Consider the following 19,887-nt stretch of genomic DNA (forward strand, 5'->3'; position numbering starts at 1 on the left):
TCCGGAAAATCTACCTGACACCAAAAGGAAATTTTTTCGTGGCCCCAAGGACCAAAGGGAGAGCCACAGAGGAAAGGGCAAACAAGGCCGCTGGAGCTATCCCAAGGGAGGCAGAGGTCGTGGCTTCTTATTCTCCTCAAATAGTGACCCATCAAACAGTAAAAAGCAGTGACGCCAGGGTTGGGGGAAGACTCACATTTTATGCTTCTCAGTGGGAGAAGATAACATCAAATCTCTGGGCAAGAGACTTTGTAAAAAATGGTTACAGAATAGAATTCTCCCGTCTTCCCCCCCAAAGATACTTCTGTCCATCTTCGTCATCTCCTTCTACACAGGTCACCATCTGGCAGGAGGTACAGAACCTGCTACAACTGGGGGCCATCCTGAGAGTTCCGCTCAATCAAGAGGAACAAGGGTTCTACTTCCCTCTGTTCACAGTGAAAAAACCCAACGGATCGAACCGCCTCATAATAAATTTGAGAGGATTAAATCGCTTCATAACATACAGACGTTTCAAGATGGAGTCGGTAAGATCTGCTATACCCCTCATCCACCGAAACTCCTTTATGTGCACCATAGACCTAAAAGACGCTTATTATTATGTTCCTATCCACCCTTCCTCTCAGAAATATTTAAGATTCCCTGTTCTTTCCTTGGAAGGGGTAACTCACCACTTTCAATTTTGTGCACTACCCTTCGGAATCTCTTCCGCTCCCAGGGTATTTTCCAAACTGATGATAGAGGTGGTTGCTTTCTTAAGAAATCAGAACGTGTCTATCGTTTCCTACTTAGACGACTTCCTGATTATAGCCAATACCAGCTTAGACCTAATCAGGTCTCGGGATTTTACTATTTCTACACTCACAAGTCTGGGGTGGATCGTCAACTTTCAAAAGTCAAATCTTTCCCCCCTTACCCAGATAAAATTCTTGGGGGTAATCTTAGATTCATGTCGTCAAATCTCTTCTCTTCCGCAGGACAAGAAGGACAACATCAGAAACCTCATACTATCATTCAGGAAAAAGCCAAGTGTTTCAATCCGGACAGCTATGAAGCTCTTAGGACAGATGACAGACAGTATCCCAGTGGTATCAAGGTGCCAAAACCATTCCAGGTCACTCCAAAGCTGGATCCTTTCATACTGGGACAGGTCACCAAGAGCCTTAGAGAAGAAGGTCCAGATCCTGCTGAGTGTGAAACGAGATCTTTTGAGGTGGCTAAGTGCAAAGAATCTAGGAAGGGGCGTCCCATGGATCCAACAGCCCTTGATTACCATCCAGACGGATGCAAGCAAGTCAGGTTGGGGCGCTTGTTTCCAGGATCAGCTGGTACAGGGTCAATGGACTCAGGAAATCAATGCCAGATCCTCCAACTTCAGAGAGTTACATGCGGTTTGGAAGACATTGAGATCCAACAGGTCTCACCTAAGGAATTCACACCTCCTAATATTATCCGACAACATCACCACTGTATCATATCTGAGGAGACAAGGAAGAACCAGGTCTCAAGATTTACTGGCCCTATTGCAGAAGATCTTCAAATGGGCAGAAGACAATTGACTATCTCTCTCTGCGACTCATCTTCGTGGAAGAGAAAATCTAACAGCAGACTTCCTGAGCAGGAAAACACTCTCACCGAACGAATGGTGCCTAAAGCAGGAGATTTTCGACCAACTGATCACCCTATGGGGGCAGCCACTCATAGATTTGTTTGCCTCAAGAGAGAATACAAAGTGCAACCATTTTTTCTCTAGACGCAAGAGAACCATTCTGGATTCTGGACGCATTCAGCCATACTTGGGACCAGCTACTAGCATATGCCTTTCCCCCAATTCCCCTGATTTCAAAGGTGCTACGCAAGATCTACCTGGACAGGGCCAGGGTAATACTAATCTGCCCGAATTGGAGGAATAAGAGTTGGTACCCGCTTCTGAGATCCATGGCTCTTCAGGAACCCATCCTACTTCCTCCGGAGAACGATCTTCTATTCCAGGGCCCAGTCCTTCATCCAAGACCGAGCTATTTCGTCCTATCGGCATAGATCCTGAAAGGGAACTCCTGTTAAGGAAGGGTCTTTCCTCAAAGGTGGTGAACACTCTATAGGCGAGTAGAAAACCAGTGACATTTGCCATATATCATAAAATATGGAAAAAATTTGTATCCTTTTGTGGGGATAAACCTCCATCACAAGATAACCCTAATGTCTTTCAGGTGTTGGAGTTCCTGCAAGCTGGATTAGAAAAGGGTCTATCCATAAGCACTTTAAAAGTGCAGGTGTCTGCCCTGGGTGCCTTTCATGGACAATAGGCGGGTAAAAAGATTCATAACCGCCTCTTCTAGGATCCGTCCTCAGGTCCTTACTAAAATCCCTACCTGGGATCTTACTTTGGTTCTCAATGCCTTAACTAAAGGTCCATTTGAACCAATAGAAAGTTCTGACATCAGAAACCTGACTTTAAAAACAGTTTTTCTGATAGCTATAACCTCAGCCCGAAGACTAGGAGAACTCCAAGCCATCTCTATACAAGAGCCTTACTTAAAAATTTTAGATGACAGAATTATAATAACTCTTGACTCTGCTTTTCTTCCCAAGGTGATCTCGGATTTCCACAGAAATCAGGAAATTATCCTGCCGTCATTTTGCAATAATCCGACATCCTCCAAGGAGGCCGAATGGCATACGCTTGATGTAAGGCACATTGTATTAAAATACCTTTAATCCACTGTGAGACATTGAAGGGGTTAACTGTGGATGGGTGGTATGTTTCCCCTAGGTTTTCCTATTATGCAAGGCCTTAGTGCTGAGGTTGTGTTGTCCAGCACCTTGGACACAGGTTGTGGGAGCAGCCTAATCAGTCTGCATAAAGTGGCTGAGCAGAGCTGAGAGTGTTCTCTCTGAAAGGAGGCTGGAGAGCACACAGCCCTGACCTCTGTGCCTGGAGCAGCGACTTATTTTATGTACTAGTGGTGAGTTAGAGAAATTCTGTTTAGTTAGCACCCTGACGGGTAGGATTTTGTTTGTTTAATGCCTGAATGTAAAGGCTGTTTTATTTTGCTGCTGCAATAAACGCAGGCAAGACCTGTTTTGGACTGTACTTTGGTGTCACTGTCTTGAACTACATCACAGCACCCCGCTACCACGGTCTCTACTGGGCCAAATCTCCCACATATGGTGGAGGATGCGGGCAGTTCAAAAGACACACACCTGAAAGGCTTGCTACATCCTGCAACATTGCATGGCCTGGGTGAAAGCAGCAGGCAAATTGCAGGATAAAGCCAAGATGGAGGACTTTATTAAATACCTGCAAGAGGAGGCCAGAGCTAATCGGCAGCAGCAGCAGGAGGAGGCCAGAGCTAATCGGCAGCAGCAGCAGGAAGAGTCCCAGGCTAATCGACAGCTGCAGCAAGCCATGCTCCAGCAGCAGGAGGAGAGGTCCCGACAGCAGCAAGCCATGCTCCAGCAACAGCAGGAAGAGTCCCGAGCCATGCTACAGCAACAGCAGGAAGAGTCCCGAGCCATGTTCCAGCTGATGATGGAAAAGTTTTCTGGCGTTATGGCAGCACCGCAAGCGACGACTACTGAGGGGTCCCATACTGGTTTGCAAGGGTACCCGGTTGTCCAGCATTCCGCACGGGCTGCAGTACAAAAGGCTTTACAAAAGATGATGGCGACCGACGACGTGGAGGCGTTTCTCACTGTGTTCGAGCAAGTAGCTGAGCGAGAGGAGTTACCAGCTGAGCAGTGGGCAGATGTCCTGGCACCGTTCCTGACAGGTGAATCGCAGAAGGCCTACTACGACCTGAGTGAAACGGAGGCCCGTGAGTACCCCCAGCTAAAGGCGGAGATCCTGGCTCGTCTTGGGGTCACCATACAAGTCCGTTCCAGCCGGGTCCACCAGTGGGCGTACTCAGAAAAACTACCCCCACGCTCCCAAATGCATGAACTGGTCCACCTTGTCCGGAAGTGGCTACAACCAGAGGACTGCACCCCGGCACAAATGGTCGAGAGAGTTGTTCTTGACAAGTTCATCCGTTCTCTGCCCTCTCGGCTCCAGCGATGGGTTGGACAGGCCGGTCCAACCAATGCTGAGGAACTCGTGTCCCTAGTAGAGAGATATATCGGGCTACAGAGGATCTTCTACTTATGTCTCCCGCACAAAGAAGTGCCAGTGACAGGGTCACCAAACCATCTGGTAAGACTGCTACTGCAGAAAAGGGGAGACAGGTCAGGTTGGGAGGGGGTCCACTGGGGGGCTTGGATACACAGAAACTCAGTGAGGCTCGTAGCCGTATCCAGTGCTGGCGATGCCATGAAATGGGCCATATTGCTGCCAACTGTCCCCTGTCAGTGGAGCCAATGGACTGCAACCAGACCCGGCGAATGTCACTGTTTGCCCGGCCGGTTCTGGCAGCCGAGTCAGTCACGGATGCAGAACCCCAAGTGTGTATGGTCACAATCGGTGGAAGCCTTGCTAGACTCAGGGAGTCTGGTCACCCTGGTGCGGGGAACTTTGGTTGATCCTGGACTGTACAGTGGGCGTAAAGTGGGAGTGTTATGTATACATAGGGACACTCGCGAATATCCCACTGCTGTCATCAACCTACATACACCTTGTGGTACTGTCACCCATGAAGTGGGGGTGGTGGGGACCCTGTTTCATGAGGCTATTATCGGCAGAGACTTACCGGTGTTTTGGGACCTCTGGAGACGAAGACCCACCTCAGGTGCTGTTGCAGATAATGGACATCAGTTATGTCCGGCCTTGGCCCCTGAACCCTTTGAGGCCAATGTGCCCACACCAGCAGTAGGGGTGACCCCATGTGATGAATTCTCTCCCCTAGAGGTCCTTGCTGGTGATGTCGCGGGCCACGAGGAGGTAACCGACATGCCGGATCTTTTTCCCGTGAAAATTTTGGGGCTGCACAGCTACAGGACCCTACCTTATTTAAAGCACGGGAGAATGTTAAAGTGATAAATGGGGTACTCCAAATACCAGGGGCTGACAAAATATACCCCCGAATGGTGATTGTTGGGGAACTGTTGTACAGGGTTGACCAGATACGGGGTGAGGAGGTTGAGCAACTTGTAGTACCCCAATCTCACCATAGGCTGGTGCTAGATTTGGCACACAAACATGTGCTGGGAGGGCACTTAGGTGCTGAGAAGACCCGAGAGAGGATCCTGCAGAGATTTTTCTGGCCCGGGGTGTGGGAGGAGGTAAACCAGTATTGTAGCTCCTGCCCTGAGTGTCAACTTACTGCCCCGGTGTCCCACTTCAGGAGTCCTCTGGTCTCATTACCAATCATAGAGGTGCCGTTTGAACGGATTGCAATGGATTTGGTTGGCCCCATAGTCAAATCCACAAGGGGGCACCAGTACATCCTGGTTATCCTGGACTACGCTACGCGGTATCCAGATTCCATTAAGGAATACCTCCTCCAAAAACATTGCTAGGGAGCTGTTCCAGGTATTCTCCCGCACAGGCCTCCCCAAGGAAATCTTGACTGACCAGGGTACTCCATTCATGTCTAGAGTAATGAAGGAGATGTGTAAATTACTGCAGGTTAAACAGCTCCGCACCTCTGTATATCACACCCAGACAGATGGCCTGGTCGAGAGGTTTAACAAGACTTTGAAGGGGATGCTAAAGAGGGTGGTCAGCAAAGATGGGAGGGACTGGGATTGTTTGTTGCCTCATCTGATGTTTGCCATACGTGAGGTACCCCAGTCTTCCACAGGTTTCTCACCCTTTGAGCTATTATATGGCCGTTCCCCGCGTGGACTCCTGGACGTAGCTAAGGAGACCTGGGAACAGGAAAGGACCCCCCACTGTAGTGTGATTGAACACGTCTCCCATATGCAGGACCGCATAGCGGCAGTAATGCCCCTTGTAAAGGAGCACATGACAAGAGCACAAGAGGCCCAGTCTAGGGTCTACAATAGATCAGCCAGACTCAGGACCTTTAACCCAGGCGACAGAGTGTTAGTTCATGTGCCCACCGTAGAGAGTAAGTTCTTGGCGAAATGGCAAGGTCCATATGGCGTCATGGAGAAAGTAGGGGAGGTTAACTACAAGGTATATCAGCCGGGGAGGAGGAAACCTGAACAGATATACCACGTGAACCTCCTAAAGCCATGGAGGGAAAGAGAGTCCCTGATAGCCGTGGGAGTAGGAAAAGCGTCTTTCCCCAAGAAGGTGACACCCGAGGTAGGTGTGCCCGATGCCAAGGTGCCTGAAGTACGGATCTCGGAGTCCCTCTCCAGGGCCCAGATTCAGGAAGCGAAGGAGTTTGTTCTCCGAAACGCTGATGTGTTCTCTAAGTTACCGGGTCGTACTTCAGTCATCAAGCATGACATCATAACCGAACCCCACATCCGGGTACACCAAAAACCCTACCGGGTCCCTGAAGCGCGCCGGCAAGCCATAACCGAAGACGTCAGGCAGATGTTAGACCTGGGGGTTATCGAGGAGTCTAAAAGTGACTGGTCGAGTCCTATTGTGTTGATTCACAAGCCTGATGGTTCCCTACAGTTCTGCAATAACTTTAGGAAGTTGAACGAGGTATCCAAATTTGATTCTTACCCTATTCCTAGAGTTGACGAGTTGATAGAACGACTTGGACAGGCTAGGTTCTTCTCCACCCTTGACCTGACGAAAGGGTATTGGCAGGTACCCCTTACTGACAGGGCTAGAGAGAAGACAGCTTTTGTTACTCCTGATGGGCTATTTCAGTATGTGGTACTCCCCTTTGGGCTACATGGGGCTCCCGCCACATTCCAGAGGTTAATGGATCTCGTGCTAAAACCTCACCGGAGATATGCCTCGGCCTACCTGGATGACATCATAGTCTATAGTAACGATTGGGAGAGTCATCTAGCCAAGGTACAAGCAGTGGTAGACTCCCTGAGGGCAGCAGGGTTGACAGCGAACCCCCAAAAATGTGCACTTGGTCTGGAAGAAGCCCGTTACCTGGGGTACCGTATTGGGCGAGGTGTCATCAAACCCCAAGTAAATAAAGTGGAGGCGATACAGCAGTGGCCACGACCTGTGAGCAAGAAGCAAGTGAGGGCTTTCCTAGGCATAGTGGGCTATTATTGCCGATTTATTCCCGATTTTGCGACAATAGCGGCACCCCTGACAGACCTGACCAAGGGTAGCGGGTCGGTAATGGTAAAGTGGTGTGAAGAGGCTGAGGGGGCGTTTCAGCGACTTAAGACTGTTTTGTGCGAGGGACCGGTACTGATCACCCCTAACTTCACCAAGACCTTTATTGTGCAGACTGACGCTTCTGACGTGGGCTTAGGGGCTGTCCTGTCCCAAGTAGTGGAGGGTGAGGAACATCCCGTGACATTCCTGAGCCGCAAGCTCACACCTCCTGAGAAGAACTATAGTATAGTTGAGAGGGAGTGCTTGGCGATTAAATGGGCTCTGGAATCCCTGAGGTATTACTTGATAGGGCGACAGTTTACACTAGTGACCGATCACTCTCCCCTCACCTGGATGAGTCAGGCTAAAGAGAGGAACGCCAGGGTCACAAGGTGGTTCCTAATGTTGCAGAATTTCAAGTTCACGGTAGAACATCGAGCAGGAAAGCTGCATGGGAATGCCGATGCCCTGTCTCGTACCCACTGTCTGATGGCCAAAGGTGTTCGCCCCCACAGGGTCAAACAGAGGGGGAGGGTATGTGAGACATTGAAGGGGTTAACTGTGGATGGGCGGTATGTTTCCCCTAGGTTTTCCTATTATGCAAGGCCTTAGTGCTGAGGTTGTGTTGTCCAGCACCTTGGACACAGGTGGTGGGAGCAGCTTAATCAGTCTGCATAAAGTGGCTGAGCAGAGCTGAGAGTGTGTTCTCTCTGAAAGGAGGCTGGGAATGGCGCGTAGATAATAACCTCTTCATTCAATTCCAGGGACCCAACAAGGGAAAAAAGGCATCTAAGGTCACTATAGCTAGATGGCTCAAGATGGCAATTTCAAAGTGTTACAGCCTACAGAACAAGCCAGTACCATCGAACATAAGAGCTCACTCCACAAGAGTCATGTCTACATCGTGGGCAGAAAGAAGGGAAGCTACGTTAGACCAGATCTGCAGGGCAGCAACTTGGGCTTCCCAAAATACATTACTTAAACATTACAGATTGAACATTCCAAAGAATAAAGATCTGGCCTTCGGAAGGAAGGTGCTCCAATCGGTTATCCCACTCTAACTTATCATCTCATTTGATAAGTCTCCAGGTGGCCGTCATGGGGGACGTGATGGAAATTCAGATTTAGAACCTACCGGTAAATCAGTTTCCATTAGTTCACCATGACGGCCTATTTATTCCCTCCCTAATTTTGATTGTTTTGTTGTATTCTTGTGTGTGATTTAACATACTAAATAAATACATTTGCATCCATTCCAGGTGTGGTTATTTGGCAGACACTGGTGGGAGGATGCTGGGAGGGAACTTTTAACCTCTCTCCTTCCTGTTACCAGGAATGGTAAAAAAGGAGACAAGGACTACCACCCACGCACGGGTACAGCATACCCAATTAATGACTATTTTACCTGTAATTCCTCTTTTGTCGTCTATGTAATAAAATACCTTGCGGCCTCATATATGGGGGCGAGACTGTCCACCATATAAAGGACCGCATCTCGAACCACAAGTACGATATTCGCTGCAAGAAACTGCCGTTACCTTTACCCCATCATTTTGAACAGGCTAATCACAGGATCTCACAGCTGAAGTTCCAAGTAGTGGAACATGTACCAGCTCCAAGACGCGGAGGGGACAGAGTTAAACAACTCCGTCTCCGCAAAGCATTCTGGATACATAGACAAGATGCTATGTCCCCCAATGGACTGAACAGGGAATATGAGCTACAGGGACTCATGTGACAGTAAATTGTACATCCATGTTTCAGCACTATTCTCTTTAACATGTCTTGTTCTATTTACAGATTCAATAGTCTGACACCAGCATCACTAAGGTATAATTTATCTCTGTCCTGTACTGTCCCCTTTTTTTGTTCTTCTCCTAGGCACCATTGCCATGACTTCACACACAATCATCATCACTCAGCGGCACTACACCTCTATATCATACACAGCTCCTCCCCATAAATTTTTTTTTTCTTACCGGCTTCTATGCACTTCCGCGTTCCGCGCTGGAACGCATAGCCGGAACGTCGCTTCCGGTTCCAGTCCCACAGCTTATATAACCGTGATCCGCAACATAACACCAGCTCAGCCAACCTACAGCGGGGTCTCCCGCGTTCCACAACGGTCATAGAACCGTATTCACACCACCGCAAGCCCAGCAATCCGGTAAGACAGTTTCCCCTGGGACACTATAGGGTTACATTACTGGACACCACGTTGCCAGATATCACACCACTGATACCTTTTTATACACCTGCTGGACACAAACAATATCCTCTCAATACTTCCTTATTGCTCTATCTCATCTTGCCTGTACATTTGGTTCCTCTCTATGCTTCCTTAATATTCCGTTTCATTGTGCCTGTACACTTGGATCCCCTTTTTTATCTCCTAATATAGTTCTCACCATCATCTATCTAGACCTCATTAGTGGCCGTGTCTTCACCCGTGGATGGTTATGTCCACTGCAGCATCCACGATACCCATCAGGCCACCATCACATTTGGCTCACACTTATCATGATCCTTTTATTGTCATTTTTGTTAATTATACCTATTATTTCGCTTATTACCGAGATGTATGTATTTATTTTGTTTATATATTTCATTTTCTGTACAGTGCCTGAAGAAGGTCTGATGTTATAAGACCGAAACGTTGCATTAATTTTGGATTGCCAATTCACTATAATAAAATATGCAAATCAAGTATCACAGGAGTGCCAAGTTTTTTTCAAGTATAGAATCCCCAACTGGTAACAGCAATATTGTCAATTTAGCTACTAATTTCTAGCAAAAATACCATGAACTCTACACCTGGGCTAAAAGCACATGTCCATTGTTTCAACAGCTTGCACACATCCCCATATCATTCTATGGGCTCACACACAAGGCTGTAGTGTGCATGCAAAAAGGACCTTCCACACCCTTGTGCATGAATATTAGTGAATGGGGACATTTGTTGGCTGTAAAAAATACACAAACCTTTGCATGTGCAGGAGCCCTAGTGAGCTGGTCCTATGTTTGCAGCAAGGACAGTCCTCTTACAATGTCATCAACACATGAGCGGAGCACCGATGTCACACAGCATGCAAACAACTGTTAAGGGCTCACTTAGATGGGTATTTTTGATGTGTTTGTTATCTATTTTGTTTGCAGATAGCATTTTTTTCTAAGCGTCTTTACGGATGCGCAGACATTGAAAAAAAAAATACCAGCATGCACTTTTTTTTCTCACATGTGAAACACAGACCTCCATAGTAGTCAATGAATCCACAAAAAAAATATATATGGTCCATTTTTTTTTCAAATGTTGATAAGCTATCAACTGGGCTGGGCACAAAGTAATGTGAAAGATGTGAAAAAAACTGGTTACTAGTGTGACAGGACCCGAACTACAGAGTTCGGGTTCTTACTGAACATGGTGGATTCAGCACCCATGTTGCCAAAGCCGAGCACCAGCCTGTCGTCTGGGCAAGGGGTTCGTGCAACCAACCAGCCCCTTAGCAACCAGAGCCATGCCCTCTATGACCAGATGGGACATGTGACCCTGCTGTATTAGTGGTAGAATCACATGTCCCAGTGCTATTACAGAGAAGAAACAGAGCTAGTGAGATATTGAGTCAGTCAGAATGGCATGGACTTAAAAATGGAGTAAAAATGAATTACCCTTTTCAGGGCAGTTAGGTAGGGAGAAGAGGCTGGTGTGATTAGGGATGGAAATCTGAAATCATTGGCCTTTTTATGGCACTCTAAAGATCTGCATGTTTCTATTCATTGGTTGCTTTAGTGCAGGGCCAATCTTAGTACTATTTGCATTTACATCATCATACAGTAATATCTTATATACCAGTCTTAGTACTGTTTGAATTTACATCATCATACATTAATACCTTACAGGACCAGTCTTGGTACTATTTGCATTTACAGCATCATACATTAAAACCTTAAAGGACCAGTCTTAGTAATATTTGCATCATACAGGTATTATGTTACAGTATCGGTCTTAGTACTATTTGGATCATACAGTGTTATGTTACATTACCAAGCTTAGTACTATTTCCATCATACAGTATTACCTTACAGTACCAATTTTCATACTATTTTCATCATACAGTGATACTTTAAAGTACCGGTCTTAGTGCTATTTTTATCATACAGTGTTGCATTACAGTACTACTCTTAGTTCCATGTGCATCATACAGTGTTATGTTACAGTACCAGTCTAAGTACTATATGCATCATACAATGTTACGTTACAGTATCAGTATAAGTACTATTTGAATCATACAGTAATGCCTTACAGTACCAGACTTAGTACTATCTGTATCATACAGTGTTATGTAACAGTACCAGTCCTAGTACTATTTGCATCCTACAGGGATGCCTAACAATAGCAGCCTTATTATTAATTGCAACGTACACGTTACAGTACAAATTTAAGTATTATTTGAATCATACATTGATGCCTTACAGTACTAGTCTTAGTTCTATGTGCACTATACATTGTTACGTTACAGGACCAGTCCTAGAACTATTTGCATCATGCAGTGGTAAATTACAGCAACAGTTTTTGTACTCTTTGCATCATACAATGTTATGTTACAATAGCAGTCTTAGAACTACTTGAATCATCCAGTGATGCCTTATAGTACCAGTCGTGCCATGGAGATCCTCTGGACCAGACTTTTTGTGCTCAGTCTATGGGCACAGTGGGCTGCAGCAGGCAATATTGTGGCTATAGACGTGCCTTTACACCCTTCAGCATCTTCTACTGGCTACCGCTGGCTTTGTGGCTACCTCTTCCTCCAAATTATAAATGCTTTTGACCCACGTTTGGCCCAGGACATCGTCATCACGCCTCAGATCTTTTTTCAACAAACCCTCACCGTAGCCTTCCTTGTCTGTCTTCACATTACAGAAAGCCGCAGAAGTTGGCACTTTGTTTTCATCACAGTAGATGTCCTGCAATGGTACACTGTCCACATCATCATCCTCCAACACAAGCTGTTGGGAACTACACACACCGGCCACTTTATTAGGTACACCTGTCCAACTTCTCTGTAAAACTTAATTTACAATCAGCCAATCACATGGCGGCAACTCAGTGCATTTAGGCATGTAGACATGGTCAAGACAATCTCCTGCAGTTCAAACCGAGCATCAGTATGGGGAAGAAAGGTGATTTGAGTGCCTTTGAACGTGGCATGGTTGTTGGTGCCAGAAGGGTTGGTCTGAGTATTTCAGAAACTGCTGATCTACTGGGATTTTCACGCACAACCATCTCTAGGGTTTACAGAGAATGGTCCGAAAAAGAAAAAACATCCAGTGAGCGGCAGTTCTGTGGGCGGAAATGCCTTGTTGATGCCAGAGGTCAGAGGAGAATGGGCAGACTGGTTTGAGCTGATAGAAAGGCAACAGTGACTCAAATCGCCACCCATTACAACCAAGGTAGGCAGAAGAGCATCTCTAAATGCACAGAACTTTGAGGCAGATGGGCTACAGCAGCAGAAGACCACACCGGGTGCCACTTCTTTCAGCTAAGAACAGGAAACTGAGGCTACAATTTGCACAAGCTCATCGAAATTGGACAGTAGAAGATTGGAAAAACGTTGCCTGGTCTGACGAGTCTCGATTTCTGCTGCGACATTCGGATGGTAGGGTCAGAATTTGGTGTCAACAACATGAAAGCATGGATCCATCCTGCCTTGTATCAACGGTTCAGGCTGGTGGTGGTGGTGTCATGGTGTGGGGAATATTTTCTTGGCACTCTTTGGGCCCCTTGGTACCAATTGAGCATCGTTGCAACGCCACAGCCTACCTGAGTATTGTTGCTGACCATGTCCATCCCTTTATGACCACAATGTGCCCAACATCTGATGGCTACTTTCAGCAGGATAATGCGCCATGTCATAAAGCTGGAATCATCTCAGACTGGTTTCTTGAACATGACAATGAGTTCACTGTACTCAAATGGCCTCCACAATCACCAGATCTCAATCCAATAGAGCATCTTTGGGATGTGGTGGAACGGGAGATTTGCATCATGGATGTGCAGCCGACAAATCTGCAGCAACTGTGTGATGCCATCATGTCAATATGGACCAAAATCTCTGAGGAATGCTTTCAGCACCTTGTTGAATCTATGCCACGAAGAATTAAGGCAGTTCTGAAGGCAAAAGGGGGTCCAACCCGTTACTAGCATGGTGTACCTAATAAAGTGGCCGGTGAGTGTATATGTCTGCAACTGTGGGCATTGGCAAGTGCTCCATGACATGTATGTAGAGTGGGTTGAAGACAATCCAATGGATCTTTAGGCACTCTTTGCAATGTAATAGACCAATGCCTCAACTTTGTCTGGCCTTTCCTTTCTATTGTGGCCTACATGAATATGCGGTAAGCACTGCTGCCAGAGGAAGTTGTAGCAGGTACACCAATGTAACAGTCCTCCGCCTGCAGCACCAGCAGCAGCACCACATCCGTGTCCCTTATTTGCTTCATTCCTCATTTGAATACACATTTGAAGTTCTTGTCACTCCATAATAACTACAGGTATGCACCAGCAGTTACTGTCACTACTCTAAAATTAGGGTATGGAAATACACATAGTGTATTCATAATCCCTAGAAAAAGCCAAAGATTTCTAGCTGCCGCTTACTGTCATTCTAGCTGTATCCTCTTTCACCAACAGTGCTAGTCAGGTCCACTCATCACTATCAATACCTTCTTCGAGTGCAGTGACATCAACAGCATTTTATTTTTTTATATAATTTTTTAAAAAATGTTTTTTTAATTTACATAGCCCATTATTGTTAAACCAACCTTTGATTAAACCTCTAGCCCTTAGTACCTTCATTTTACAGCAATCTTTGGGGTGTTAAAATCAGGTTCCCATTGACTCCAATGGGCCCCATGTTTGGGTTCAAGTATGGTGTCGAGTCCATGTCCTGAACAAAATTTTTCCACAATGTTCAAACTCTATAAACCCGAATTCAATCCAAACCGCTCATCACTACCAATGACGTGCAGACGTGAAATAAACATGCAAATACTTACTGCACATGAACATCCCATTTCTGCAATTCAAGAGGACAAGCAACAGACACACCTGTCTAAATGAGACAGTTAAAAGCACAGGTAGCAGGTAGCCTTACCTTACTGAAAGACTCCATATTTATTTAATTCCAAGTCCAGTATTACATTATAATGAATACTACTATTTAAAACAGACATGTCAGAAGAGGTGAAAGGTGTTCTTCAATCACGTAAGCCATAAATACCTTCAAGACATTCTTTTAGTGTCCAACATTGATATCTAACATTGATACATTTCTTACCTCCTCTTTGCTCTCTTCTAACTGTTGATCATATTCACTAAGTGATGCCAGGTAGATAAGGCAATTCACATTCTCAAAGCAATGAATCCACTTCTTTCTCTCTGATTTCTGACCCCCAACATCCACCAGTCTATGTATATAAAATATGATTAATATTATAATGTGTCACAATGTTAAGACCCACAATGTCTTCCAATGCTTGCATGCCACCCGTTACTGTAAATTATGGCACTGTTGCGTCTTTTAAAGATCTATCATAAGCGATATAACTATAATGCTCAGTCTTCCACTAGGAATCTAGTGTCACCAGTAATGTTAACTGTCCCACGTGAACAATGGCAAGTGACATATTTAATTCGGAGCAGATTTATGAGAACCATCCAAAAGAACAATTGTCGTATAAAACCTATATAAATTTGGTATCTCTGTGATTGTACCGACCCAAAGAATGAAGGGGAGTGTAATTTGGAGCACAGAAAAAAGAGCCCACACGAAAACGAAGCAAATGTTTTTTTGTTGTCAATTTCACCGCTTTTCCAGCTTTCCAGCACATTGCATGAAATATTAAATGGCGCCACTAAAAAGTACAATTTGTCCCAAAGATAACAAGCCCTAAAACATCTTTGTAAAAAATTTTTTTTTAAAGTTATTACTTTTGGAATGAGGGAAGTAAAAAACAGAAACGCAAAAACCAAAAAGGGCTGAGTATAGAGATGAGCGAACACTAAAATGCTCGGGTACTCGTTATTCGAGACGAACTTTTCCCGATGCTCGAGTGCTCGTCTCGAATAACGAACCCCATTGAAGTCAATGGGAGACTCGAGCATTTTTCAAGGGGACCAAGGCTCTGCACAGGGAAGCTTGGCCAAACACCTGGGAACCTCAGAAAAGGATGGAAACACCACGGAAATGGACAGGAAACAGCAGGGGCAGCATGCATGGATGCCTCTGAGGCTGCATAATCGCACCATTATGCCAAAATTATGGGCAACAGCATGGCCATGACAGAGTGACAGAATGAAGCTAGATAGCATCTAAAACATCCAATAATTGACCCTGACACTATAGGGGACGGCATGCAGAGGCAGCGGCAGCAGGCTAGAGAGTGTCATGGCGACATACCCTAAATGGACTCAGGCTTCAAACCAATGGGTGGCAGAGAGGAACCAAAGGAGGTGAGCAAGAAGCGCTCAAATAATATCGGTACATGATAAAAGTTTGCCAGTATATTTTGTGGATTACACAGCAGGGTGGCGACAAAGTTAACATGGAAGCCATGAAAACAACCCAAAATTCTGCCTGACACAGCTCGTTTGATAAGGGGACGATGTATGGAGGCAGTGAACTAGTAGTAGATTAAAGGTGCTGCAGTTAAAACTATGTTAGTTGGATCTTGGCATGGAGCTGGCGCTCCGCTGCCAGGCGAGCTTTCGCCAATCCAAGCCCCTGTCTCTAGGCTACTCCCCAAACAGCACTTCTAAGAACCTTTTGTATAAGATCAAGTGTAGTAGCATTCTTATAAGTTTAGGATATGCCGGGTGAGGGGAATGTAAACAGATGCGCAAGAAGCGCTGAAATAATATCCCTAAATGGTAAAAGTTTGCAAGTATATTTTGGGGATTACACAGCAGGGTGGCGACAAAGTTAACAACTTTGATGTGGAATGCCCTGTAATAGCTCTTGGGCGGTGTGCCTTTTATCGCCTAGGCTCAGCAGTTTCAGCACCGCCTGCTGTCGCTTAGCGACGGCACTGCTGCTGTGCCTAGAGCTACCGACTGATGGCGCCGTGCCCACGGATGGTAGTTCGGAGGAGGAGGTGGAGGAGGGGTGGGAGGAGGAGGAGGCATAGTAGGCCTGAAACACCTGGACCGAGGTAGGCCCCGCAATCCTCGGCGTCGGCAGTATATGAGCAGCCCCAGGGTCAGACTCGGTCCCAGCCTCCACCAAGTTAACCCAATGTGCCGTCAGCGATATATAGTGGCCCTGCCCGGCAGCACTCGTCCACGTGTCCGTGGTCAGGTGGACCTTGTCAGAAACGGCGTTGGTCAGGGCACGGATGATGTTGTCTGACACGTGCTGGTGCAGGGCTGGGACGGCACATCGGGAAAAGTAGTGGCGGCTGGGGACCGAATACCGAGGGGCGGCCGCCGCCATGAGGTTGCGAAAGGCCTCGGTCTCTACTAGCCTATAGGGCAGCATCTCCAGGCTAAGCAATCTGGAGATGTGCACATTAAGGGCTTGGGCGTGCGGGTGGGTTGCACTATATTTGCGTTTCCGCTCCAGCGTCTGGGGTATGGAGAGCTGAACGCTGGTGGATGCTGTGGAGGATCGTGGAGGCGACGATGGGGTTTTTGTGGCAGGGTCCTGGGCAGGGGGCTGACTAGCAGCTGACACAGGGGAAGGAGCAGTGGTGTGCACGGCCGGAGGTGAACGGGCTTGTTGCCACTGAGTGGGGTGCTTAGCATTCATATGCCTGCGCATACTGGTGGTAGTTAAGCTAGTAGTGGTGGAACCCCTGCTGAGCCTGGTTTGGCAAATGTTGCACACCACAGTCTGTCGGTCATCCGGTGTTTCCTTAAAGAACCTCCACACTTCTGAAGATCTAGCCCTCGCCGCAAGAGCCCTCACCACGGGAGCTTCACTAGTTGACAGTGGCGCTGATGCACCAGCTCTGGCCCTGCCTCTCCGTCTGGCCCCACCACTGCCTCTTCCAACCTGTTCAGGTCGAGGACTCTCCTCCGTCTCAGAAGCACTGTGTTCACCCGGCCTCTCAACCCAGCTTGGGTCTGTCACCTCATCATCCTCCGATCCCTCAGTCTGCTCCCCCCTCGGACTTCCTGCCCTGACAACAACTTCCCCACTGTCTGACAACCGTGTCTCCTCATCGTCGGACACCTCTTTACACACTTCCACTACGTCAAGAAGGTCATCATCACCCACAGACTGTGACTGGTGGAAAACCTGGGCATCGGAAAATTGCTCAGCAGCAACCGGACAAGTGGTTTGTGACTGTGGGAAGGGTCCAGAAAACAGTTCCTCAGAGTATGCCGGTTCAAATGCCAAATTTTCCTGGGAGGGGGCAGACTGGGGGGGAGGAGGCTGAGGTGCAGGAGCTGGAGGAGTGGCGATTTCGGTGACATGGGTGGACTGCGTGGAAGACTGACTGGTGGTGGACAAATTGCTCGAAGCATTGTCAGCAATCCACGACATCACCTGTTCGCACTGTTCTGGCCTCAACAGTGCTCTACCACGAGTCCCAGTAACTTCAGACATGAACCTAGGGAGTGTAGCTCTGCGGCGTTCCCCTGCTCCCTCATCAGCAGGTGGTGTCTCACCCCGCCCAGGACCACGGCCTCTGACCCCTGCAGTAGTTGGACGCCCACGTCCCCGCCCTCGTCCTCTACCCCTAGCCCTCGGGTTAAACATTTTTAAAATGAGAGTTATAACTTTATTTTTTTTTTTACTTTTTTTTGTTTTTTTTTGTGTTTTTTTTTTTTTTTTGTGTTTTTTGTTTTTTTTTGAGTTTTTAAAACCAAACAATGCTATCCTATTGCTATGGCTATTTTCTAGCCAAGTATCAAAGGAAGCACAGTACTATGCCAGATGAGATGACACTGAGTTATTGCCTAATAGAAATCCAACCCCTACTTAATTTTGCCACTTCAGCCTTTGCTATGGATATGTGCGCCACTAAGCGCAGAACACAGCGGTCGCAAGTCTCACTACAAATTGCTCAGAATTGGCAAGTACATGCACTGCAGAAACTACAGCCACCAGCAGATCAACCAGAAATCAAATATATAGAACGCTACTGTAGGCTTCAAGAAGCTGTTTGTATTCTCCTATGGCTATTTTCTAGCCAAGTATCAAAGGAAGCACAGTACTATGCCAGATGAGATGACACTGAGTTATTGCCTAATAGAAATCCAACCCCTACTTAATTTTGCCACTTCAGCCTTTGCTATGGATATGTGCGCCACTAAGCGCAGAACACAGCGGTCGCAAGTCTCACTACAAATTGCTCAGAATTGGCAAGTACATGCACTGCAGAAACTACAGCCACCAGCAGATCAACCAGAAATCAAATATATAGAACGCTACTGTAGGCTTCAAGAAGCTGTTTGTATTCTCCTATGGCTATTTTCTAGCCAAGTATCAAAGGAAGCACAGTACTATGCCAGATGAGATGACACTGAGTTATTGCCTAATAGAAATCCAACCCCTACTGAATTTTGCCACTTCAGCCTTTGCTATGGATATGTGCGCCACTAAGCGCAGAACACAGCGGTCGCAAGTCTCACTACAAATTGCTCAGAATTGGCAAGTACATGCACTGCAGAAACTACAGCCACCAGCAGATCAACCAGAAATCAAATATATAGAACGCTACTGTAGGCTTCAAGAAGCTGTTTGTATTCTCCTATGGCTATTTTCTAGCCAAGTATCAAAGGAAGCACAGTACTATGCCAGATGAGATGACACTGAGTTATTGCCTAATAGAAATCCAACCCCTACTGAATTTTCCCACTTCGGTCTTTGCTATGGATATGTGTGCCACTAAGAGCTAAACACAACGGTAGCAAGTCCCCCTGCTAATTCCTCACAAAATGGTAAAAGATGCAAATTAAAATAAAAAAAGTAGAACGTTATTGTAGCCCTAAGAAGGGCTGTTGGGTTCTTTGAGAATCACTCCTGCCTAACAGTAAGCTAATAGAACACCCTAACGCTTTCCCTGAGCAGCAGCAGCTCTCTCCCTAGCGGCATCCAGAGACAGAATGATCCGAGCAGCGCGGCCAGCGGCTAGTCTATCCCAGGGTCACCTGATCTGGCCAGCCAACCACTGCTATCGACGTGTAAGGGTACCACGTCATGCTGGGTGGAGTGCAGAGTCTCCTGGCTTGTGATTGGCTCTGTTTCTGGCCGCCAAAAAGCAAAACGGCGGGAGCTGCCATTTTCTCGAGCGGGCGAAGTATTCGTCCGAGTAACGAGCAGTTTCGAGTACCCTAATGCTCGACCGAGCATCAAGCTCGGACGAGCATGTTCGCTCATCTCTAGCTGAGTACTGTAAGGATTAAGCAAAAATAATTATACAGGCAGTCCCCGGGTTACATACAAGATAGGGTCTGGAGGTTTGTTCTTAAGTTGAATTTGTATGCAAGTCGAAACTGTATATTTTATAATGGAAGTTCTAGACAATTTTTTTTCTTTTGCCCCAGTGACAATTGGAGTTTCAAAATTTTTGGTGTAATTGGACCAAGAATTATCAATAAAGCTTCATTACAGACACCTTACAGCTGATCATTGCAGTCTGGGACTATAGTAAAGCATCCAGAGAGCTTCACCAGAGGTCACATGGGGCAGAGGGGTCCGTCTGTAACTATGGGTTGTCTGTAAGTCGGGTGTCCT

General features: G+C 46.6%; 1 protein-coding gene across 2 annotated transcripts in view; it reads right to left on the reverse strand.

Moving 5' to 3' along the window:
- Window positions 1-19,887, reverse strand: part of LOC140064132 (guanine nucleotide-binding protein subunit alpha-15-like) — a 64,441-nt gene that overhangs the window by 23,573 nt on the left and 20,981 nt on the right. For both annotated transcript variants that reach the window (XM_072110702.1, XM_072110710.1), the window contains exon 5: window positions 14,482-14,611. In XM_072110702.1, the coding sequence (XP_071966803.1) occupies window positions 14,482-14,611 (130 nt within the window). The remainder of the gene's footprint in view (window positions 1-14,481; window positions 14,612-19,887) is intronic.

The sequence above is a fragment of the Engystomops pustulosus genome, chromosome 1 (assembly GCF_040894005.1).
Source record: "Engystomops pustulosus chromosome 1, aEngPut4.maternal, whole genome shotgun sequence".
NCBI lineage: Eukaryota > Metazoa > Chordata > Amphibia > Anura > Leptodactylidae > Engystomops > Engystomops pustulosus.